The following is a 25449-nucleotide window of genomic DNA, read 5'->3' as shown; positions in this document are numbered from 1 at the left end:
CGTATCATGTTGGCCATGTTTCGACGCAAGGGGCACTTCATGGCCATGCCATTAGACCGGGATTGCCTGGATAGGGTCAAGCTGCAATTTCAACACATTGCAGATTTCCCTAATGTGATAGGTGCTGTGGATGGGACACATGTACCATTTGTGCCACCATCACGTACTGAGCACATCTTCCGTAATCGTAAGATGTTCCATTCCCTCAACGTGATGGTGGTGTGTGGCCCATCCATGCAGATCCTGGCCTTTAACTCCAACTTTCCTGGAAGTGCCCATGACTCCTATGTCATTAGGCAAACCAGGATATGGCAAAGATTGAAAGAGTTGGAAGGACGTGATGCGTGGATTTTGGGTGACTCCGGTTACCCATGCACACCCTGGCTGCTAACTCCTTACAGCTCACCAACACCAGGCCCACAGGAGACATACAATGCGGCCCATGTCGGCACCAGGCAAGTCGTGGAGCGCACCATTGGCCTCTTGAAGGGCCGATTTCGTGTGCTCCATCGCACTGGTGGTGACCTCCAGTATGCGCCAGCCATGGTGGCAAAGATTGTGGGGTTGTGTTGTTTGTTACACAACATAGCTGTAACGAGGTCTGTACCCTTCCCCGAGGAGGAAGTCCATCCACCTGAGGCACACGACACTGCCCCCTGCCGCTACAGACACCCTGAAAATGTCCGTGGACACACCCTCCGAGACTCTGTGGTGGCCCGCTTTTTCAGGTAGGTGTAGTGTCATTCATTTACAACATATTGTCAACTACTAACCATCTTCCATTGGCAGATTGATGTGTCACCATATAACATAGATGGAAATACATTATCACAACTTGTGCGTATTTACTTGCACCAATATATATGTGATGCTTAGCATTAGTTTGCATGTGATGATTGGTTTCTAGTATGTACAGTATTTCTAAATGATTTGCCTTTTCCTATCCTTGTAGATGAACTCATGAAGGTGTTGTGGTGCGAGGTCAATGGTCACCTACGGGATGCTGCTTGGTGTGTGTACACATGTATGATGGCGACTGCACACTAATGGAGCTGCTCGGCCTTTTATGGAGCAATTAGACCTTGTAACATAATTTTTGACAGCAAAATAAACATTTATCATATCACATACATTGGTGTGCCTCACTATCTCTGTATTCACAATGGTTATGGGGGACTAAGCACCATTACACTGATGTGGTTGTGAAAAGGTGAATGGCATATGTTGTAAAAATAACACACACAACTTATAACATTAGGCTAATTTTTTAATAACAATTTTTACAAAAATTTAAGAACGATGCAGAAGAGCCTGCAGTTGAGCAACAAGTGTGGCCAGGTAGAGGAGGGTGAGGTGTATGAAGGCCACAAGAAGTTCTGCATCTGGCTGCTTCTCTTCAGTTTCTGGCTAGAATAAAAAATATGATTGTGTAAATGTACTGTAATAAATGCAGTTCTGCTGTATATTTGGCAAAACTAAGAAGTTGCAATTTAACTGTGAAGACCACACCAATTGCACAAATACATTGTACATGGGCCTACAGCTGTTTGAGTCATGCATGCCTCAGCATTGCCTAACACACTATTAAAAGAACACTGTGAAAATGTATGTGGTTCATCATGCTGGGAACTACACTTATATAACAGCTTTGCCCACAAGTCTCCAACACCACTACTGTAGGATATGTTATGACCTGCCCCTATAGATTGTAAGCTTCTGAGCAGGGCCCTCCAGCCTTTTAACTGTCTGTAAGTACCATGTTTGTTGTATCACTGTCTCCTTTGTAAACTGGCACAGATTATGGTTTGCTATAGGAGACACTGTTCTAAAATAAAGGAAAAGATGATTTCTAAGTTTGTAACTTGTCATTTCTGCCATGGTGAGCCATGGCCACACACCACAATTCAAATCCGACAGTGCTGTTTAAACCAGGAGGACAAGACCCCACAGGTTAGCCTAGGACTGCAGTGTATATGTGGGACAAAGAATGATGTGGCCATCACATATGTGTATGTTGTGTTTGGTAATGTGTTGCATTTGGGGTGTCACCATTATGCACATTCTTTACTTACGGGTGCCATTGTCATCCTGCTCTCTGGTGGTGGTTGGCCTGTAGCTGGGGGATGGAGCCAAAAGGAGGGATGCTGGAGGGATGGGTGTCATGGCCAAGGTGTTGGGGTGTGGTGGGGTTTGGGAGGGGTTTGGGGAGGGTGGTGCGGAGTAATAGGGTGGTTCAAAAGGGGGTAGTGGTGGGTTGAATGGGGGAGGGGTGGTGGAGGGGGAGGAGGTGTGGCTGGTGGAGGTGGATGGGGATAAGGTGTGCTGTCCAGGGGGTGGCACAATCTCTGCCCACTCAGACTGGGAGGGGGAAGGGGAGGGGGAGGAGGTGTGGCTGGTGGAGGTGGATGGGGATAAGGTGTGCTGTCCAGGGGGTGGCACAATCTCTGCCCACTCAGACTGGGAGGGGGAAGGGGAGGGGGAGGAGGTGTGGCTGGTGGAGGTGGATGGGGATAAGGTGTGCTGTCCAGGGGGTGGCACAATCTCTGACCACTCAGACTGGGAGGGGGAAGGGGAGGGGGAGGAGGTGTGGGAGTGGGAGGTGGATGGGGATAAGGTGTGCTGTCCAGGGGGTGGCACAATCTCTGCCCACTCAGACTGGGAGGGGGAAGGGGAGGGGGATGAAGTGTGGGAGTGGGAGGTGGATGGGCTTGCGGCTGGTGACATGGGTCGTGCAGCTCTGGCCTGCTCCATGGCCTCCCTCGCAGCCTCCTCCTGACGGGCCCTGATGCGTGCCCTGGCCTGAGCTGAAATGGCCATGATGGTTCAGGAGTCAGGGATGGTGGCAGAATATGAAAGGAAAAAGGAAAGAATAATTTAGTATAGATTACAACATAAAAACTTTATATATATGGGAAAGTTGACATTTTTAAATTGGACATAATTGATAACAAAATAATGCACACTAATGTACATCCATATATGGACATATACACACTACCCATATATACCACTACACAACCATATATTAACCTAGCAGCCCATATATAGGCCGACATAGCATAGACATAATATACCCATAGACTAATGCACAACGAAATATTAATTACAAAAGTGCTATATAAACACTATAATATTTCGCATTTTTACAGCAATGACAAAATACTCACATCGGCTAATGTAGCGGCGAATAGAACATAGCAGCTCCGGCTGCCTTCGGCGGAGGTCGGACCACCGGCGCTCAACCTGGCCTAAGGTCCTCCTGACGCCCGTCCGAAAGAAGATTCGCCGGCGGGCTGCATTATACGCCCGCCGCTTCTCGGCATTGGACACACAGGGGCCCCTGCCACCCAGCCGATGGTCCATAACTCGAACCAGGGCCACAAGCTCCCTCAGGGAAAAAGATGGTGCCCTTCCAGAAGACATCTTGGCAATGGCGCAGTTATTAATTGCAGGCACATATATAAGTTTGCCTGGTGTCTGATTGGTCACAAAAATTGTCATGTAATAACTTTATTAGTCCATCTTCACAGAACAATATGTTTGCGAAAATTAACATACGCAGACCGTACACATAACCACTTAAATACATACAATATGCATTACATGGAGATGTCCTGTATATACAGTATGCGCGTGTATTGATGCTACGGCTCAGACAAGCTGAGGAGCTGTAGCAAACGCAAAAGCAGGCTGACCCACGACCAACACAAGCACAGGCAGGGACCAGCACACAGCCTACTCCGGACCCTACTTTGGCCAATGGTGGCCAAACTATCAACCAGCCTTCTCAAATATTGGCGAGTCGGTATTGGATCATGAAGTGCGAAAATGTAAATAGCATATCTGCGTCATTTTACGCGAATTCGGATACAACATAAAGGTGTATGAGTGTGTGTCTGTACATTTGTGACGAATGACATGTGTCACCATATTGTTAGTGTGTGATATGCGTATCTAACATGTGTTCATTATAGACATCGCTACACAATCAACCATATTCGAGAAAAAGGTCATGAGAAAACAACACATCGAACATTGGACACTTTATTGAGGTACAAATATGCGTTAATGGAAAACAACAACGAGGTTAAGGGGTTGTCTGCGTGAGTAATGAGGTTTGCTGATTGAATCAAGTCTACATCCATCCCACTTAATTGAGGAGCGTGAAATCATTGATTGATGTGGTGTGTGCATGTGTCTTGCGTGCTTAATAGTGTATACTGCAAAACATTACGCACAGAAAACATGTTCGGACGTACAATGTGGTGCGTGTGCGTGTGGAAATGTGGTGGGGCGTGCGAGCATTTCTGATTGCGCGCCGTGGTAGACCACACCTTTTTTGGGGATATGTGTGCGTACGTATGAGTTGGCAAGTTTATAGGCGTGACTGAAAGATGCGTGCTAGCGGTTTTGCAGTGTAGCACTGCGTGCGTATGTGCATGCGAACGAATGAACCTGAATAAGGGCCTAAATCACTACCAGGTGCTGTTAAAATAACGGGGTTCATTGTCAGAGAAGCCTATGTATGTATGTATGTAGGTGGCTATGACGATCGCTGCTACATGTGTGCTTTATTACACTATAGTAATATCTATATCCTTAGTGACTAGCAGAAGTGTAACTAATGGTGCGCAGCCAGGGTTGCAGTGAACAGAAGATTTTCAGCAATGCATTTTTAATTTGCATATAGTGGAAATTGACAGGTGAGGGGATTGGGCAGTACGGACGATGTAATGGTTAGCATTACTGCCTCACAGGTCATGGGTTTGATTTCCACCATGGGAATCACCACAGCCGACACGATTTATATGTGAGCAACGTCATTCACAGATATATATCGATGGTACACACTGCCCGATGGTCCATTGATATATAGGCCATACAATTGAACGGCTGATATATCGGCCAGGGTGTAAGCATCTTAGCTCCTTGAACTCCTGTTAAGGTGAGTACACATTGGACAATATATCAGCCGTTTGATTGTGCGGCACAGCTGATGCCCAGTATATCTGATCCACTGACCACCTGTACAGCCGCTGATTGATAGCTCAATGGGCGGGCACATGCAAATCCACCCGCCCAGTTGTGATGTCAGTCGCAACGGATTGGGCAGCATGTATGAAGAACACACGGCCCAATCCTTCTGTAGATATATTTTGCAGCTTAAACTTCATCAATAGTTTCAACAGATTGGGCCAGATTCTCTAAGCTTCAAAAGTGATAAAATGGAGAGTGATAAACAGCCAGCCAATCAGCTCCTACCTGCCATGTCACAGACTGTGTTTGAAAAATGTCAGGTAGGATCTGATTGGTTGGCTGTTTATCACTCTCCATTTTATCACTTTTGAAGCTTAGAGAATCTGGCCCATTATCACTTAAGCATTTAATTCATTATTTTTTCAGATTAGAGGGAACATTGACATATTTAACCAGACAATCACAGGACCTGTGGTGACAGAACATAGAAGAGCAGGGTACGGTCTGGGTCTCAATTGGTGCAAATGATAGTATTAGAAGCTCCTCTCCCATTTTTTTATTCTGTACATTTATTTTCATCCGGGACGTAACTCCCAGAGGCAATGGAGGCACCAGCCTCCAGGCTCCAAGCCCTAAAGGGGCACCTGCATGTATAGCAGGACCTGTGTGCTACACAGAGGGATCTAAGTGTGACCAAGTGCTGGTGCCTAAACTACAGCACAGCTGGATCCCTTACAATTCACTGTGGGCTCTGATCTCTGTAGACTGGCTGAGATTTGTGTGTGTTTATATGGGGGACTCCACACTCCAACTTGCCTCCAGGCGACTGGAAAGAATTTACGCCCTTGATTTTCATTACGATTCCATTATCTCTTGTAAATGCATCTGGAGACTGTATTCTGTATTCTACAAGGAAGAAAATGTCAGAATACAATATTTAGTATTGTCACATGTAAAGCTTTATTGTCACACTAAGTACTTTCTGCAAGGCATTCAGTACACAATCCTTCAACTGGCACCTCAGGCCTCTGACAGAGATTCATTTACCATATAATGACTGTGATTATCACCATTGTATTCTGTTACAGCAGCGTGAAGACTACTGCTTACAGGTGCAGCTGGGTTATCCCTGCCAAATATTTTGTGGCGTCAAAACTGATACATTTCACAGCTGTCTCCTCCACGTACACTGCTCTGCTTTACCATTTGTGCACCACCCCATAATCCACGTCTTCCCACACAGCACTGGTGTAACAATGGCACTGCAGCCCAAGCAGTGGCTTGGGGGATCCGGAGCTGTGGCGGTGCCTGGTCTCTGCAGATTCCAATGGGTCTGGATGTCCGTATGTAACCTGCTGGAAATGTCCCTCCAATAATGGCCGCTACCTTGGAGGAGACAGATGCAGGAGGTCCTACCAGACAGATGGATAGATGCTAGAGATACTACTGGGTAGTGCATATCACTACTCGGAAGTTACAGATTCTGGGTAGGTAGCTATATATATATATATATATATATATATATAGTTCATAACGCAAGATGCAGACGCGACTGCAGTAAAACACGCGGCAGCGTCTGTGTCTTTATCTGAATTTGGCCTGTATCGGGAGATAGATATTCTGACAGGCTCATGTGCCTGTGTCCAGATCTTCCTCATTGACACTTACATTTTATTTGGTATACATTAACATACTCCTTTCCCCTCTGTAGGCCTAGGAAGTGATATAATGCATAAAATGCCAGAAAATCTGCATACGGAATCCAGCGTCTGTTTTGTCACTTGTGTCAATTAGCCAATGGGCGGGCAGATACAGGAGGGAAGCACTGGTTGCTCTGAGGCTGTGATGCACAGTGCTGATCCCAACCAGTGATGTTACCTTTCCTGCAGATTCCTTGTCAATATAAAGAAGCATTTACAGGTTCATAGACAAGTGAAGAGAAAGTACTCTCTTTTTCTGGGGGCACTACTTGAAAAAAAGTTTATATTTCAAACTTAACTTTTATTAATGATTGAAAAGGAAAAGACAAAAATTGACACATTATAACACACCAAACATAAAACACATAAGGAGTGTGTGGCAAATTACAGATATAACAGAAAATATTCCTGAGAAAATTACAAGCTAAATTATCTCCATACTCAGAGTGTGCATTTTCTGATTCTCATACTGGTTTCACATTGCAAACCTGCTTTCAACCCGTTTTTGTAAACGTGTCTTAAAATGGGTCAAAAGCCAGTTAAACCCCTTTCATATTGCATGTTGTAAACGGTATATTGCAGTTTCAATACCGTTTTTGTACTTTTCAGATTCAACCCGATTCACCCATAGAAAGCCATACAATGTCATTTTAAATGTTTATTTCCTGCTTGTGGGCGGGGATCATGCAGGTGAGATAACCTATCACCCTTGTGTGTTTATTTGTAGCAAATACCGTTTCTGAGCTGTTCAGACTGCAGGGAAAACGGCTCAGAAACGTGTAGGATCCGGCTTTTAACACGTTTCAAAATACCGGTATTCTGTAACCGGTAAATTGACAATGGAGCTTTCACACTACAGCTGTACCCGTTTCAAAACGGCAAAAAAACGGCAATATACCGTGCTAAAGCTGCAATGTCAAAGGGATATCAGAACACTATACAATAAATTGTGCATCATATAACTCTGAAATTGGATTATTGTGTAGGACACTTTTTTAGTGCCACACTCCTTATGTGTTTTATGTTTGGTGTGTTATAGTATGTCAATTTTATTCTTTACCTTTTCAATCATTAATAAAAGTTAAGTTTTAAATATAAACTTTTTTTGAAGTAGTGCCCCCCAAAAAAGAGAGTACTTTCTCTTCTCTTGTCTATGTACTAAGTTTTACTCTCAGGAGAGCACCTCCACCAGCCATCATATAGATTAAGGCACCCCATTGTTAAAAATGTGGAATTTCATATATTTTCATGTATTGTTTTCTTTATTCGTGTAAGTGACTTGTGCACTGGTACCTTCCCTATTCCCCTCTTCCCCCCAAGTAACTCATTTACAGGTTCAGTTAGATCAGAGGTGTCCAAACTTTTTGCGAAGAGGGACAGATTTGGTGAAGTGTAAATGTGTGGGGGCCGACCATTCAGCCTGACATTCTTTGAATCATTAATCACATCAGAATGGTCCTCTGGTCTATGTCCCCCAGCCTGCCCCTTCACTGTATTTCCCCCAGCCTGCCTCCATTCATTTGAGGCAGGCTGCGGGCCGCTTGAAATGACAGCACGGGCCGCAATTGGCCACCGTGCCTGACTTTGGACATGACTGAGTTAGATACTTCAGCCAACTTGCCCATCTCTACAAGTTTTGGACTGCGATGCAGCGCAGCCCCACCTTATACTGTAACTGCCACTCTCAGGTCTAAATCATTGCTCAACTTGGTAAGCCTAGGTGCAAGGTATTTTGCTTAGTTTTGCTTTGCCAATAATCTGGCTTTTAACATACCTCCCAACATTCATAGAAATGCAGCCAAGACATCTTGCGCGCCATCGGTGCGTGTTTTTTTTTTTGGGGGGGGGGGGGGCGAAAAGGAAGGCATGGCCTATATCCGCAACGCTGTCACAAGGCCATGCCCCATTTTCGGCGCTGTGGGGCCTGCTCAGCAGCACCGTGAGCTGCTAGCTATACCCCCAGCCCCTCTGGCTGCAAGAATAGACCACAGGGGGGGGGGGGGGACTCCCAACTGCCCCCCCCCCCCGCGCCGCAGGACACTGTCGGCCACGGGGGGGGGGGGGGGGGGGGGGGCACGCAGGAATGTCCCACAAACCTGGGACGTTCCCGCGATAACCAGAAAACATTCTTCTTCTCTATTTACATGTGCTATCAGCAGAATTACTGCACACTTAAAAGTAGAAAGAAACACGTGACAGTACAGGGCGACCGTTTTATCTTGACCTTGGTTAATGTATGCAATACCTTGACCCGATAACCAAACATCCTTAGGTGTGTAGATCTCTGCAAACACTATGCCCTGAAATAATTGTAAATAACCTTTGCCAAGGCTACACCTTGAAACCTACTGGTTTTCTTTCGCTCTCAAAAAGGTCTCCAAGCTTTTATCCAACAGTGTCCTAACATAATAGACGCGTCTCAGGAGATGACTGTGAGACACGGGGACATGATGAGCCAGCTGTTCAGGTATGCTACAGTTCATTTCTTTTATTCAGCAAACACGTTTCCTTCAGTTTCTTAATACTGTAGGCCTACCATGGAGAAGTGGTTTCTACGAGCAAATAAGGCAAAGAGAAGCCTTTGTTTAATTATTATCTGATTACATAATTTGCAGAAAGACTTACTGTAACCGCAAATCAATGCAGTGCATCTGACAATGTGCCAGGGGCTGGTTTTCATTTAGAACAAATAACTTGATACAATGAAAACAATTCATCTGATTCTATATTTCCTTCACTTGTGCGACGTAACACTTCTCCTTCAAGCCCCCCAAATATTACTGAGTTACTGCAAGTACTCATGTTATTGCAGTGTCCGAGCATCAATGCCTTGACACTTTATAAAGTTGTTGGGGCTCTGGGCCTGATTCATAGTTGTACCAAATAGTTTGCGACAAATTATAATTTTGGGGCAGATATATTAAGCAGCCCATAACATTTTAGAAATAACGGGCCCCGCTTCTCCTGCTTAACGAGGAGAAGCGAGCACCCGTTATGGTCAACTGCATTAACAACAACACCCCCCCCCCCCACACACACACCCGCTTATAAGGAGAGCTGTTATGCCCACCGTTAATGGCTCTCCTTATAGGCATTCCTCAGGCCTGGGAATGCACATTTTAAAAAACCTCCCTCTCTCCCGGCCGGCTCGCTGGACATGCGCGAAATCTCGCAATATTATAGATCTCGTGCGCAGCCCGGAGCCAGCAGCAGGACTAGCGTTGCTCCTGCAGTGGGGATAGGACAGCACTAGCCCTGAGCTGGTGATTTAACACCTTGAAGGCTATTAATACATCGCCCCTATTACTGGGGGGGGGGGGGGGGGGGGGGTGTAGTCTCTCAAAGGTACATCGGTCTACTGGGAATCTTCCCAGCAGGGTCTATGGCAAATCCACCCCTGCATGTCCCCCCAATTTTCTGGGAATGCGAGGCTAGGGTCTGCATTGAAAAAGGTAGCAGATGACATCCTGGCCTCGGCTACACAGGTAAGACAGTCATTCCGAGTGTCCTTTGGCTTTCACAGATGGCTACAACCATTATGGCCGACGGTTACGATGCTGATCCGATGTTGCATCCAAAAACCATGGAATAGACATAAAGAATTGCGTCTAGCGTAATATTGCTTTTAACTCACGACAACTTTTTAATTCTTTTATTCTAAAAATTCTCATTGAATAAAAACAAGTATCACGTATAACAATAAAATTCTCAGGTAACAACAGCTTCCTATGAGAAATAGTATAACCGTCCTTTTCCTTAAAGAACACATTAACCTGCATACTGAAAATACATACTATAATGATCCAAACAGATGAGCCATCCTAATCACATGACTTTTGGAAAGCAAGACATATTCCATTGCGTTCCATAATGCGGGTCACTTAAACATCCAACTCTAGACAAAGCACTTCTGTCTTAAAAAACTTCCGATACACATAAAGCTTATCTATGGGCTAGATGTATCAAGCTTCAAAAAGTGTTTAAATGGAGAGGGATAAACAGCCAGCCAATCAGCTCCTACCTGTCATGTTACAGGCTGGGTTTGAAAATTAACAGGCAGGAGCTGATTGGTTGGTTGTTTATCACTCTCCATTTTATCACTTTTGAAGCTTGATACATCTGGCCAATATAATCCTCACATACAGTATACTCGTAGCTTGTAATATGCTCTATTGACTCGATATTATAAGGATTGTGATGAATGATAGTTTGATTTTATAAAGAAGGTATAAAGATGTTAATGATATCATCAATAAACTTGATGATATTCCGATGGGTGTTTCAAACACAATTTATACAGTGCCAAGAGGATACCATCGAAGAAATAAAAATAAACAGAAAAAATATATATATACCGGTATTCTAACAAATTGCATGCTCTCATTCTTTCAAATATAAAATACATCATCATGACGGTTTGTAATAAGGCGTCAGAAAACTGTTCATCACTAGACAGTGACACCATGACAAGTCACACAAATCACGTATGTAAGAAGCACATACACACAGTAGGAGATAAAACATTACAGAAAGTGGCCTTCTCCTGAGTCCGATATAAAAGGCAATAATGCAATAGGAGCTGGCAGGACTTGGAGTGGAAATAGTACTGTATACGGTAGTATAATGCATAGAGGGAGAACAGTCAAGTGGGTTTAGACTTTAGATAGATGCTGGGGAATTAAAAAAGGCAATGGTGGAGCGCTCAAGTGCTGTATTAGCAGTATAAAAAATATATTATGATCAATTGGGTATCAAATTAATATTTATTTTGATCTAACATATAATAAAGGCAATTTAAAAAAAAAAACAGTAAAAAATTCACAATAAAAAGGCACTTTAGTATAAAGTAGGACATTGGAATTTATACTTATATAAGTTCCGCTTGTTCCTAGTCTTACTCTCCTCCAATTAATATGCATGATGTGTCACAGTAGAGTCCATTAGAAACTGGTATGGTGGGTTTCCATAAACCTGGCTGGATGCCTTTTCTACTCGTGGCAGAGTAGGGTATTTCAGCTCACGGTCGAGATAGGCTCCAAAGGTAATCAGATGGTGGTGTCCCAGAATTAAATATCCAGTTAGTTGTCGTAAACCGATTGGAAGTCCAAAGTCAGAATTGGTAAAGGAGAGTTGGTCCAAGTGGGGCTGTAAATAAAGAAATCCAGTGTCCAACAAAGAAGGGTGGCTTGGGCTGACGCGTTTCGTCATCCTCAGACAACTTTATCAAAGGCTTTGCACCACTTGCTAGAGACCGAGGCTGATGGAAGAAATTGGAAAATAAAGGAACAGGGACAAGCCCTGTTACCGTACTTTATTTTCCAGCTACTTCTTTTAAGGATATAGGGAGAACATATTTCCCTGTTACTTTCATTCTAATTTATAGTTTTGCAGATCTGTATCAGAGCAGCTCCCATCGTGGTAATCTCCACCCCGCGATGTAGGAATGTGGCGCACGTGCGTCAGTGACGCACACCCCATACCCATATGGATGCGCGAGCACGTTAGTACACAGTTGTGCTATTTGCCAGCCGCCAGATCCCAGCGGCTGGTGAATTGCCAGCAGTTATGGGGGTGGCCCCATCTGTAAATTATTATCGCAGTTGCGTGAAACTGACCTTGTTTGAAAGGCACATTTGGCACCTATAATGACTAGCCAGGCCTCTGTGGTCAGGAGGCCACACCCCTAAGTGGGCCCTTATGAGTGCATTTCCCTGGTGGGCCCTTCATGCCCCAGTCCGACACTGCTCCCACCAGACAGATATGACTGATTAATCCTAAAGTGCCCACACATGGCACAATTTTACTTAACAATCCAATCTGTCACCCAATTTCCCTTGAAATCCAGAACATTCCTGGCCAAACAATGCTATGCTCCCACACAGTTTGATTGTGTGTAAATGAGCAGAGGATTTGCTGGGTCATTGAACAACTGCAAATCATTAACACCTCAATAGCGTATCGTTTATAATGACTACACACGGAACGATGTGTGCAAATCCTGTAAGACAGGTTGATATTTCTGCATGCTGAAGGACATCGCAAGCAAGAACGCCCACGGGTACGCGCATTGCATTGATATCATGCCCACACACAAAGTTTTTAAACGATAGGTCATTCTAGTTGGTCGAAAACGGCCATTTTGTTTCAAAAATGTATGTGTGTGAGGGCAGCCCTAAGGTGTGTACCCAGCTTTAGTGAGCACTAAGCTACGGATTAATAGCTGCTTGGAATTTGTCCATGACCAAGCCTATAAACGCGATCGTTGAGAGCCCTTGAGATAATGTGATTAGAGGTCAAATCACTTCATCTCTGACAGCATTACACCAGCTAGAGCAAACAAAGTGCAGTAAAGTGTGTATTTGTGAGAAACCCCCCCCCAAAAAATCCCTTATTCGGAATTCTCGTGGTCCCGAGCATTTCGGATAAGGGATACTCAACCTGTACAGTGTGGGGGGCTATGGGGAGGGTTAAGTTTAGGTTTTGTTTTATTTCTCTTTATGATAGCTAGGTATACATTTTTGTTTTGATCCCTTATTGCAACTTGTCTCTGTGTAGAATTATTCTATCCTGTACTAATAAGTTGGGTTTCCTTTTACCCTATTGTAAAAACACTACTTTAATATATACTCCTCTTTGCCTGTGTAATATCGATCCCGAATGGCGCCTTCTGGTGATTGAGTTCATGTATTTATGTTTTTTTATTTGAAGGGGTATTTCATATCTTTAGCTGGTAATATATACCCTTCTCATATGTACACGGTTAGATGTTTACTGCTTCTATGTTGTCTCATATTACCATGTCTCATACTGTATGTGCCCTAGCTTATATTGTTTTTTTGTTTTTCTTTTCTGGTTTGTTATGCAAAAAAAAAAAAAATCTATAAAAAAATATTGAATTAAAAAATAAAAACCCCACATTCAGTTGACATTATAGGAGTATGGCACAGTATTTTATTGTCATTTAAACAAATGTTTTATACTCTTCAATGCATAAAATATAGGGAGATATTCTCTTCAACGCTGCAGGCAACATTGAGAAGATGAACACAATAGATCATACACAGTAGAGCTGTAATGTTGGTGATCCCTGCTTGGCTTGTTATGTGGGCAATCCTTGGGATTGGGAACCTGTGTCATTCACTTTTCGGTTTTAATCAGTTCCTTGATGATGCGTAAAATCTCGTCATCTGCGAAAGCACAAAAACATTGAATCAGTAATACTATTCTATCATTCTACTAGGAATATAAACTACAATGGGATCCAAATACATCATTATGCCAAACTGAGGACATAACTACAGGGCTTTAATAATAAATGAAAAGGAATTTAGGGCCTAATTCAGCCCCCAACTGAAGGGGCAGAATTTAGGCTCTTTTCCGATGGTGGGGCCTGCAAATGTAAAAATATACGCATGTGCAGAAGCCCTGTGTGAACGCCTTTGGCGAGTATCGCACCCGCGGAAGCTTTTGCAGGGGAGAGAAGGGGGCGGGCAGGGACCGGCAGCAGGGAAACGCCCAGCGTTTTATGGGACGTTCCCCAGGGTGTGCAGGAGTGGCGATGAGTGCTCGGGGCGAGCGTTGAGGTCACATGACTGTAGCGCCCGCCCCCTTTTTCGTCCATCTCCGGCGGAAATCAATGTTAGTTCAGACTGACTTATTTCTGAGGGGGAGAAAAAAAACATTTGATGGTCGCGACGTAGGATGTGTTCTCGTACACATCCCCTCGCAGGGGATGATGGGGGAGCAGACGTTCGGTTGGGCGGCGCTGACCGGTTCACTAGGCTTTGAGTATACGCAGCTTAGCAAACAGGTCTGAATCAGGCCCTTAGTGTTGAGAAGCTGAGAATCTCCATTAAAAAAGAATTGCTGATATCAGTTATGTATAGTGACATCACTAGTGAGGTGCGGTCTGTGCTGGGCGTCGCCCTCCGAGGGGGTGATACCACAATGCCGGCTGCTCAGTGACAGGCAGACAGGTGCTCCACTATGATATTACCAAGCAGCACTCAGATCCCGGTCACAGATGGAGAGCCAGCAGCGCAGGGAGTCTCTGGGGGGGGGGGGGGCAGCCCAGCATCTCAGGGAACAAGGGGACCCCAATGACACCACTGGTTGTGCAACTTTACAGTATTGTGTTATTTCCACACCGCTCACAAATACAAAACAATTTTGTTATGTGTAGGCCATGGGGCCACTACCCACCCATATATTGGAATTTAAAAAAATAGTATATCATAACAGGTTGGGATCATTTGGTCTACAGTCATTAGGTCGACACCATTAGGTTGACATGGGAAAAGGTCGACATGTTTCTAGGTCAAAAGGTCATTAGTTCGACAGGTCATTAGTTCGACAATGTCTAGGTAGACAGTCAAAAGGTCGACATGGGGTTTTTCACTGTTTTTTTTACCTGGATGTCAACACAGTCGACATGGACAGTTTAAAGTGCACTGAATCCCCTCGCTGCGCTCGAAATTCGCCGGGCACGGTGCCTCGCTACCCTAGGCACACTATTTTATTCTCCCACCACGCCCTATTGGATGGTAGGGCATGAAATACCGCCTGTCGGCACATGTCGGCTCAAAAAACTGTGAAAAGCACCATGTCAACCTTTTGACTGTCGACCTAATGACCTGTCGAACTAATGACCTTTCGACCTTTTCCTATGTCGACCTAGACCCATGTCGACCTTTTCCCATGTCGATCTAATGGTGTCAACCTAATGACTGTTGACCATCATGCTGTAGACCAAATGACCGTATCCCATCATAACTTACCCCCCCTGCTGTCCCTGCACAGTCTCTCCACATGCTTTATTAGAATAATTGGGTGTCAGCACTCTTATTGGTGGATAGCTCGAACCATCCCTCCAATCAGCATGCTGACAGCCATTTACTGGCCGCAGGTTGGGAGGCAGGCAGAGACTGCTGCACTCTGATTGGTGGACTGCTCCATCCATCCATTGGCATGCTGGTTTACAGCACTGGTCCCATACCCCTGGTTACAGCCCTATTGTGAACAGCTAACTAGCAGAGAAGCAAAGACGTTTTCCACATGGTATTATTTGTGAGTCCTTGAAGGCAGGTGCAAATACATGATGATGTCACAACCACTAACAGGCCATTTGTGATTGGCTGTTATTGGCAAAGCAAAACTGTAATTACAACAAGTGCATTGTGGGAAACCTACTGTCACTTTCAAATTGAAATAGCTGATTTGAAATAAAATAAAATTCCGCATAGAGATGCCCATATGGGCTGTAGCTCCAAAAATCACCTACCTTCAAGAGACATTTTGGGGTTTTGCAGTTTCGTCTTTAGAACAGACTCAATTAATACACGCAACTCCTTAAAGATGACTGCGATCTTCACAGGAGCCTGTGTTCAAAAACAGCACAAAGGTCAGAACATTGTATGGCAATGATCCTCCCTATAGCTACATAAACAAATGTATGATGTTATCAGTGGATGTTATTTTACAAATAAAACGTGTATGTTCCTAAGTTACCCTATGTGATTATATGGAACATATACAGAACCATCACACAAACACAGAAGGTCCTTCAGGTTCCTCAATTTATATCTTCTAGAGCAGGGAAGGGGAACCTTCAGACCTCCAGCTGTTGAACTACACATCCCAGCATGCACTGCTACAGTTTTGCCATGCTAAAACTGTTGCAGGGCATGCTGGGATGTGTATTTTAATAACAGCTGGATGGCCAAAGGTTCCCCCATCCCTGCTCTAGAGGAAGCCTAGATGATATCCTCACATAGCATCTGCCAATCTCACCTCACAGAAAGGAAATATACATTCCGGACCCTCAAAAACTGCACTAGAATAGATTGTGTGGATGAATCACCCGATATACCTGCTGCTGCAACTACTACTACAGTTTCTTGTAGGAAAGAGATACAACCAATGGTTACATCTATCCAGTAAATGACCATTATGTACTACCATATGCAGCAATTAGCTCCTCAGCCTTAACTGTCCTCCTAGATTGGTAGTAAAACTTTATTGCATGGGTCACAGGCGACGGTCCCCTGTCACTGGGTGTAAAATGGTTGTGTTGTCCTTTGATATATGTGCAGACTCTAATGAGTTTGCTGTGAAGATGCCTTTTGCTAGTACGACAGCGTGCCCATATAATTCTACCCCCCTTCCTTGTACTATAAGGCGGCATGTATCTGATGCTTAACACTTGACGTCAGATAAGAACCGTCCTGCTATTTATACTGCTTTCAGACCGCAAATGCAGGGTAGCGCGGGGACTTTGAAACGGTTCAATCCCCGTGCGACCCTGCATGCGTGGTCTGTTCAGATGGCAATATTGCCGGTTCGTTGACATCATGTGGGTGAGCGGCAGAGTGCCGGAACTTCATCAGGGAGGAGGCAGCGCTTAGAGCTGGCGCGGCTCCAAGTGCTGCCTCATCCATAGTGTGAATGGGAATCAACCTGATTAACCCATTCACACTGCATAGCAACAAACTGCTAAGAACCCTTCTTTTTACCTGGTTCGTATTGCCGTGTTGCTACCGGTTAGCTGTAACCCGTAACCCCTTTCACATCGCACCAATTACCAGGTCGAACCGGCAAGAAACCGGTAATTAGGTGCGATGTGAAAGGGGTATTAAACAACTTATTTTTATCACTGGTCAATTGGATTCTTAGCCTTTTTTTTCAAGGTGTAGCCTTATTGCTTCCCCCATGCTGTAGCCTGTACCACCTCTGCTGGGGGACTGTTCTACTTATCCAATACTCCGTTAGGGAAGACATTTTTCTTAATTAATTCTGCATTATTTTAGCTGCCCGCTTTGGGCATGGTGGCTTTGATTACCATAGGTTACTATGACCAATAGATGGCCACATCAATAGTAAATGAAGCAGAACCTGAGTCGACAAGTTGTTTGTTGACATTTTTCATGTTAAAATTTTGAATTGGTCAACGGAAAGCACCGTCGGCCTGTTTGTACCTGTCGACCTAACGCATGTTGATCTAACATCCCATGTCCCTAAGCCACCTAAGGCCCATCGTGTTCTTATATTTTTTGCCTACCTTTAAACCGCATCCAGTGTATCTACCCACTTGTATAATTATGTGCCGTCCGCAGAAAGGCAGCCTGTATCTTCAATGTCATTGGTGATGTCACCAAGATAATCACTTGGGTTCTCCACTGATAAACTCCTCATCTTACTAAAACCTAGACCTCCAGCTCCACTGGATCCACTCCCTTTGTCTCCCAAAGGACTCAATCCCCCAGTAATAATTAGGTGCAATCACAGGCAGTATCTCCCGGTCTATACCTGGAACTGTATCCAGTCATCTACGGTCAGAAGACGTTCTCGATGCTGTACGGCAATATCACCTCCAAACAGGAGTATGGGGAAGGGAGAAACCAGGGTTGTTTCTCTGAGGAAGATCTTGGAATATTTCACCTGTGGAAAGAACAATACAACTTTAATGCGGCAATAATGGCACAAAATACTATTCTATGTTCCCTGATGCCATTCTGTGTCCGAGGATGCCACATATATGCTGGGAATGGAGCAATAAATAGCCTGGCACACACACACAGACCGGGTCAGTCACTAGTCACATTAACCCTTTGAGTGCCGACGCCAGGGCTGTAGTCGAGAAACATGAATCGCTTTAGTTATTGCCGGCAAACGATCTGAAGTCAATTAATTGAAGTTTGGTTAAATATTGTACCGACAAAAAGAACGTGTGAGCTGTGAGCGACGCTGGCATTTATAGTGGATATTTTGCACACCTCTCACAGCAACGCGGGCACTTAAAGGGTTAATAAACGCTACCTGTTGTCTTGAGATTTGTGGTTAAGGCTTTATACACACATTACCGTGACTTGACCACCAGCCTCACCTTCTCCTGGTAAAGCAGCCAGCCATAGGTTTGCAGGTCCCTGTTCACAGAGGACGGGTGTACTTGTGCTTTTCCCTGTGCCGTTTCCACCATGCATGCCAACTTCTCAGAGATATCCACCGACTTTGTAAACAGGATCTTGCCGACGTTGTCATACAGACCAGCCGTCAACACGGCCTTAAGGAGAGCCGTGTCCTCTGCAGAAGGGGCCCTTCTGTCACCGGTTCCACTGACGCCAATGAAGGCCGTCGATCTGGGACACTCAAAGCCTGCTGCTCTGACCAATCGGATTAACTCCTGTTTCACATCCTTTGTAAATATAAAACAATGGTTTATCTTAAGTCTAAAATTACGAAATTATAAAATTAGGATTCTAAAATGTGGGTGAGGTTTGTACTTCAAAGTGAGATTTATATTGCAGTGTAAAAATAAAGCAGCCAGTATTTACCCTGCACAGAAACAAAAATAACTCACCCAAATCTAACTCTCTCTGCAAGTTACATCTGCAGTGCACATGAGTTTGTCCATTAGAGTCTGAATTTGCCTTTGCGAGTGAATCAGAATAACCCCCAATGTGTGATGTCAGAGTCCCATAGCCTATATATATCAGCACCCCATCTTTAACATTTCTATTTTTTTTAAGGTAACCCCTCTGTGACCTCTAAAATATGGCACTGTTGGGATTTTTGGTTTTTAAAGCCATGAGAGCACATGCGACGTCTTTACCACTACTATTTCACTATTGGACATTGGAATGTCTTAATTACAGTGGTCAAATTACGTCCTGTATACAGTGAAGAGGTGGAAGGTGAAAAAGCCATTCCATTGAAAGAATGGGATAAGACCAGAGCTCTGTCACCTCCTATTATATGGAAAGGTCAAGTCCTTTTGTGTGGAAGCAGAAAGGGTTTGGTACAAAAGCGGAGCAGACCGCACTAACACCCTCATAAATGTGCATTCTTCACCCCTTAAGGCGCATTTAAAAATCTTGTTCCGCAACTTGAAATGCACTTTTTTGTCATGTAAATGCCGCGAAGGCACACAAGTGCGGCTAGACTGCAGACAGGAAAGAGTGCCTCCCGAAACACTATGTAAATAAATATATATATATATATATTTATATATATTAGACAGCCGGCATCCCAAATGCAATTATGCCTGGGATCAGCAGCTGCAGTAGACAACCAGTAACTTTCCAGCTGCTGTGGAATCACAAGTCCCAGCTATCCCTGTCACACAGGCAAACACCTGACCGGCCGATACGGATTACAGTGCGTTTCTGTCACCTCTGTACCTCTATAGTGAGAAGAGACTTTCTGTTAAGGAAGTTCTTCCGAATATAAGTCATCTCTGGGCCGTATCCTTCTGCTCGGCACAGCTTCCACCTGTGGAGAGGAAACAGGGAGAGTACATTAGGAGAGAACACGGGCTTGTATGGCCATACAGTACGTGGTAATATCATGAATGTATTGTACAATATTCCTTTGTGAGTTGTCAATTATGCGGCACAATTGTAATCTCTTTATGATCACAAAACAATATATTTCGTTTTTTTTACTTTCCATATAAAGGTAATGTATGTAGTTTACCATCTTGTCTCACATGCAATAAAAACATAATAATATAAAAACAATAAGCTTCATACACCACGTGTTCTTTGAATAGAACCCAAGAGCTTTAATAAAACCCTCTGACCATGTGTCTCACCCCATATAGGCGCTGAAGATGGTCAGGTGATCAGAGCTCGCTAGTGCCATGGAAGATTTTGCCAGGTCCGCCTCGTCTTTCCTTCCGATAGGCGTTACAAACGGCGACTTCTCGGTCATGGTGGCAGCTAGAATCGCCTGTTGTCAGAGGAGTAATCGGTAATTAGATCGGTCTCTTGTGACTGTGTAATGCAACATAGTTCTCCGAATTAGCCCCATTGCCTGGCGATTACGACAATTGTAGCAGCCGTTTCATTAAGGTGCGTACACACTGGGCGCCTTCGGGCCAAACGATATAGTTCTAAACTGAACGATATCGTAAGCGGTCAGTGGGGGAGCGTCGATAAGGACCCGGGGGAGATTGTGCATCGTTCATCATTGTAGCATATTTTAAATGCTATCGCTCAGAAGGTCCTAAATGAGCGATATATGGTGGTAGGTGATGAAGGAACCAAGCATGTGTACTTACTACAACGTCCAGACAGCCAAAAATAGCACCGAAGATCAGCATCTTCCCGATCTTCACATTAACGGGCAGCGCAGCAAGATGCTGGCCCAGGGGTGTGAGCATGGGCTGCGTGAGCTCACAGGCTCCGATCTTCCTCAGCAGATTCATTGCATTACTGATCACTTGGAGCTGCGGAGGGTCCAACGCTTTGGATAGGAAATCCTCTGGAGAGCCCAGGTCACACTTCTGCATTCCAGGGACATGAAAGCGCATGGCATGAGGACACATAATATACAAGCAGAGAGCATACAGTAACATCAAATAGTTAAAGATATAAGCTAGGACGGTACAATGGGCCTGATTCAGATCTGATCAGATCGCTAGGCTGCGTGTAACCATCAAATGATTTTTCTGCCTTTCGCTAATAAAAGTCATTCAAGTCTGACTTTCATCATGCCTGCAGATCGCCGAATTCAGGGCAGGTACTGACTGCCTTGCATCTGCAGGGGAACGCCTCACTGCATTTGGACACAGGAGATTATTCAGAGTCGATTGCTGTTGTGCGAATTCGCAACGCTATCGATTATCGGATGACTGCGCATGCATACGTATTGTAGTGCACCTTCGCAAAGCCAAAGAGCAAAAAAAAAATAGCGTATGGATCTAATTGTGATCCCCTCGCAATATGACTGAGAAGTCAGCGCCTGAGAATGGTAACCAGCCGAGTGTCTGGAAAAATGCAGCCAACCAATCGGCTTCAGGGAGGATCTGTGACATCAACGCCAGCCTCGGTCAGCCTGACTCTGTCGCACAGTTGTGGAAGGGTCAGAGTGACTCATGTGCACAGACTGAGAAAATCATTCCTGAGATGATTGCGTATGAATTTGCAGGGAATAACGATGCATGCGCAAATTACGGGGGTTGGTTTTTACTTTGTCTTGGCAACAGTTATATACTCACAGGCAATTATTCAGATCTGATCGCAGTACAAATTTGTTCTCAAAATGGGCAAAACCATGTGCACTGCAGGTGGGGCAGATGTAACATGTATAGAGAAAGTTAGATTTGGGTGGGGTGTGTTGAAACTGAAATCTAAATTGGGTACTTGTGTACTAGCACGGCGCCCCGATAATTAGTCGCACAATGTTTTAATCGCATCGCATGCCATACACCCGATGGCATGCGTTGCGATTTTAACGCATATGCGATCTAAAATTGTATCAGCACCTTAATGGGTGCTTACAATGCTTAAATGCACCCCCACGCCACCCCCCAGTATAAACGTGAACCCAAAGTGTGGCGAGCGGCGGCGGTACGCGTCCTATGACCTTTTCATACCCCCACTATCCACGTCAGCGTGGAGTTGATTTTACAAAGTGTGGCGAGCCCTGTGAAGGTATTCGCGTCCCCTCGCGGGGCTCGCTGCGCTTGCCACACTTTATAAAATCAACTCCACGCCGACGTGGATAGTGGGGGAATGAAAAGGTCGTAGGATGCGTACCGCCGCCCCTCGCCACGCTTCGGGTTCACGTTTATACTGGGGGGGGGGGGGGGGGGGGTGGCGTGGGGGTGCATATAAGCATTGTAAGCACCCATTAGGGTGCTTATACAATTTTTCATCGCATCGCACTGTATGCCATATACAATTTTAAAATTGTATGCCATTGTAGAACATTGCGCGATATCGCATCGCATACCATCGCATGCCTTATGGTCTGCAATGCGATGGGCGCCGTGATAGTACACAAGTACCCTAAATTGCAGTGTAAAATTAATGCAGCCAGTATTTACCCTGCACAGGACCAAAATAACTCACACAAATCTCTCTACTATACATGTTACATCTGCCCCACCTACAGTGCACATGGTTTTGCCCATTTTGAGAACAAACTTGTACTGCAATCAGATCTGAATAAGGGCCACAGTCATCTGCAAATTTGCAGATGAGCAATCCAATCTGAATTAGGCCCAGAGTCCTCGTGGCATATGGTACAGATGAAAAAGATGATAATTCAGTCATTTGAGCTGCTGTGACATCTTTGGAGTCAAGTCATTGAAATAGCAGCTGTACTTACAGGCTACATTTCCTTGTATGTGTTATCTTGTGGCAATAATAAAAGTAATGTACTAAACCTCACCATGATGTGCAGACAAAGCTCTTCTAAAGGTACTCGTAATATTTCGGGAACAGAGTACTCCATAAAACTGTTAAATCTGTGAGTAAGAAAAAAAGAGTAAACATGAAATGGGACCATTTATGGGAAGCCGTGTAGAACACCCCACCCCCCCAAAAAAAAACCCCAAAGGGGAACAGGTAAAAAAGGTGAGAATATACACTAACTACACTCAGCTGATGTATTAAGACGTTCAGCTTTTCATATTAATTTCATTGAGTTCTCCCCAAACAATAGGAGTCATTCTCCGATCCCCACAGTGCACCATTTCCAACCCTCTTACCTCTCCTTTGGGTAGAGTCGGAAGCAGTACCCGTCTCGGACCCGGCCAGCCCTCCCCTGCCTCTGCAGAGCGCTGGCTTTGCTGATAAATGTCTCCACCAGGGAGCTCATCTGACTGCTCTCATGATACCTATTAGAAACAGCAACGAAGGGAAAAGTGGTCATTAAATGTCTAATACAAATAATCTAAAGCTGGGTATACATGTATACAATCGTCGGGCCATTCTTCCGTTCTGGGTCGAACAGCCGTTTGATTGTATAGGTTTGTACGTTGTCCCGATTCCTGCTGTGCGATCGATAAACGGCCAAAAACGGTCTTGTCCTTCCATACTCGGTCGGTTCAGTGCTGTTTAATATTCTTCCGACCGAACGGGCCCATATCGGAACAAAAGTGCAGTGTGTACGCACGTTCGATCGATATGCTTTCCGTTCTTGCGACTATACTGGCAAAATTGGAACGCCCATGTGGGCGTTCCGTAGATGCATGATCTCTCCTACAGCACAAGAAGCGTTCACCTCTCCCTATAGCATTTCAATAGGGAGTATATATAAAATATATATATATATATATATATATATATATATATATATATATATATATATATATGTATATCTGCTATGATATGTTATCAGATACGGGTGGTAAGTGTCTAAATTTTACTCAGCCGGCAGGGTGACTATGGTCAGATACGGGTGTAAGCATCTAAATTTTACTCAGCCGGCAGGGTGACTATGGTCAGATACAGGTGGTAAGCGTCTAAATTTTACTCAGCCGGCAGGGTGACTATGGTCAGATATGGGTGGTAAGCGTCTAAATTTTACTCAGCCGGCAGGGTGACTATGGTCAGATACGGGTGGTAAGCGTCTAAATTTTACTCAGCCGGCAGGGTGACTATGGTCAGATACGGGTGGTAAGCGTCTAAATTTTACTCAGCCGGCAGGGTGACTATGGTCAGATACGGGTGGTAAGCGTCTAAATTTTAGTCAGCCGGCAGGGTGACTATGGACAGTCTCGCCTCAGAAGCCAGTCTCTGGTCCAGCAGCTGCGATTCTTGCTCCTCTTTTTTATAGACTGCAATGTTGTGGCCATAGCATGTTTTTGTATGCCCTTAACCCAGCCCCATTATGATAATTTTGTTTATATATGTTGTGTCAATAGCACAAATCGAGAGTGTGTGTACGGTGGTACAATCTTTTTCTTGCGACTGTTTGGACGGGAGTACATTGGACGTCGCAAGTAAAATTGTACAGGTGTGTATGCGTGTATCGGCTGGTGTTTCTGGACGGTCGGTCGCGTCTATGGTCGGTCGAACGGTCACAAGAAAACAGTGATTGTATAGATGTGTACCCAGCTTAAGAGTCAATTGCTTTGGTATGCCATAGTACAGATCCTATATTAGCACACTGTATATTCCATAAGCAGAAATGATTTTCAGTTCCATCATTTAAGTTTGTTAATTTGGTGCCACAAGATCCACAGTGCCAGACATGCAAGGAAGCAGACAGAATAAAACAACAAGCGATACGGAGACAAAGTGCTGCACAGGTCAGCACAGATCACCTGTTCTCCTTGGTTCTCCCGGCATCTACGACAAACACCACATCAGGGATTGTTATGCCGGTCTCAGCAATGTTTGTGGCCAGCACAATCTGCAAACAGGGAGAATCTTTGTAAAAAACATGACCAGTCCATGGCTGGGGATGCAATCATGGGGACCTTACAATTAGGGTCTGTGGGATCCTGGGATTTGGCCCCAAAATTGCCAGGCTTTTAATCCTGGGATTGGAGTTCCCAATCCCGGCATTTCAGGATTAGACTGCGCATGCCCAGGCTAATGCCGAGCAGTGCCTGAGCAATTGCTCAGACGCTGCTGTTCCCGTCCCGGCATGAGGCTCTGCGCATCGTGACTTGATGTCAGAGGTCACACTGCGCACCTGGCTGCACACATCTGCCACCCACCTGCCTGCTTAGTGTGGCATCCCTGCACCGAATGCGCCACTCTCCTACCGACGTGGGTTTTTTTTTTATTAGAGATGCCAATCCTGGGAATCCGGGGATTGAGCATTTTTCAATCCTGAATCCCCCAGGATTGGCATCCCTACTTACAATACTGGCAGCAGGACTGTGATAAGGGTGCTATGGTACTAAAAGTTTAAACATAGCCCAGGTAAAAATGCTCTAAGTACCCCACTTACCGGCATGTTTATAGGATCAGCACAGGTGAAATGCTCTAAGTACCATTATGTTCGCATCCTGATGACGCTAGCACTGGGAGGATTG

At 44.8% G+C, this 25449-nt stretch overlaps 1 protein-coding gene across 3 annotated transcripts in view; it reads right to left on the bottom strand.

The window, feature by feature from the left end:
• Positions 1-13599: 13599 nt before the first annotated feature.
• DHX29 (DExH-box helicase 29) overlaps positions 13600-25449 on the bottom strand; it is a 42811-nt gene continuing 30961 nt past the window's right edge. For all 3 annotated transcript variants that reach the window (XM_083153609.1, XM_083153619.1, XM_083153628.1), the window contains 10 exons: positions 24730-24818; positions 23170-23298; positions 22851-22926; positions 20734-20958; positions 20266-20402; positions 19853-19943; positions 18559-18867; positions 17982-18113; positions 15958-16054; positions 13600-13864 (listed from right to left, as the gene is read on the bottom strand). In XM_083153609.1, coding sequence (XP_083009735.1) covers positions 13815-13864; positions 15958-16054; positions 17982-18113; positions 18559-18867; positions 19853-19943; positions 20266-20402; positions 20734-20958; positions 22851-22926; positions 23170-23298; positions 24730-24818 — 1335 coding nt within the window. In that variant the 3' untranslated portion in view covers positions 13600-13814. The remainder of the gene's footprint in view (positions 13865-15957; positions 16055-17981; positions 18114-18558; positions 18868-19852; positions 19944-20265; positions 20403-20733; positions 20959-22850; positions 22927-23169; positions 23299-24729; positions 24819-25449) is intronic.

The sequence above is a fragment of the Crinia signifera genome, chromosome 1 (genome assembly GCF_055691185.1).
Source record: "Crinia signifera chromosome 1, ASM5569118v1, whole genome shotgun sequence".
Taxonomy (NCBI): domain Eukaryota; kingdom Metazoa; phylum Chordata; class Amphibia; order Anura; family Myobatrachidae; genus Crinia; species Crinia signifera.
This window is presented reverse-complemented; position numbering and strand designations above follow the sequence as displayed.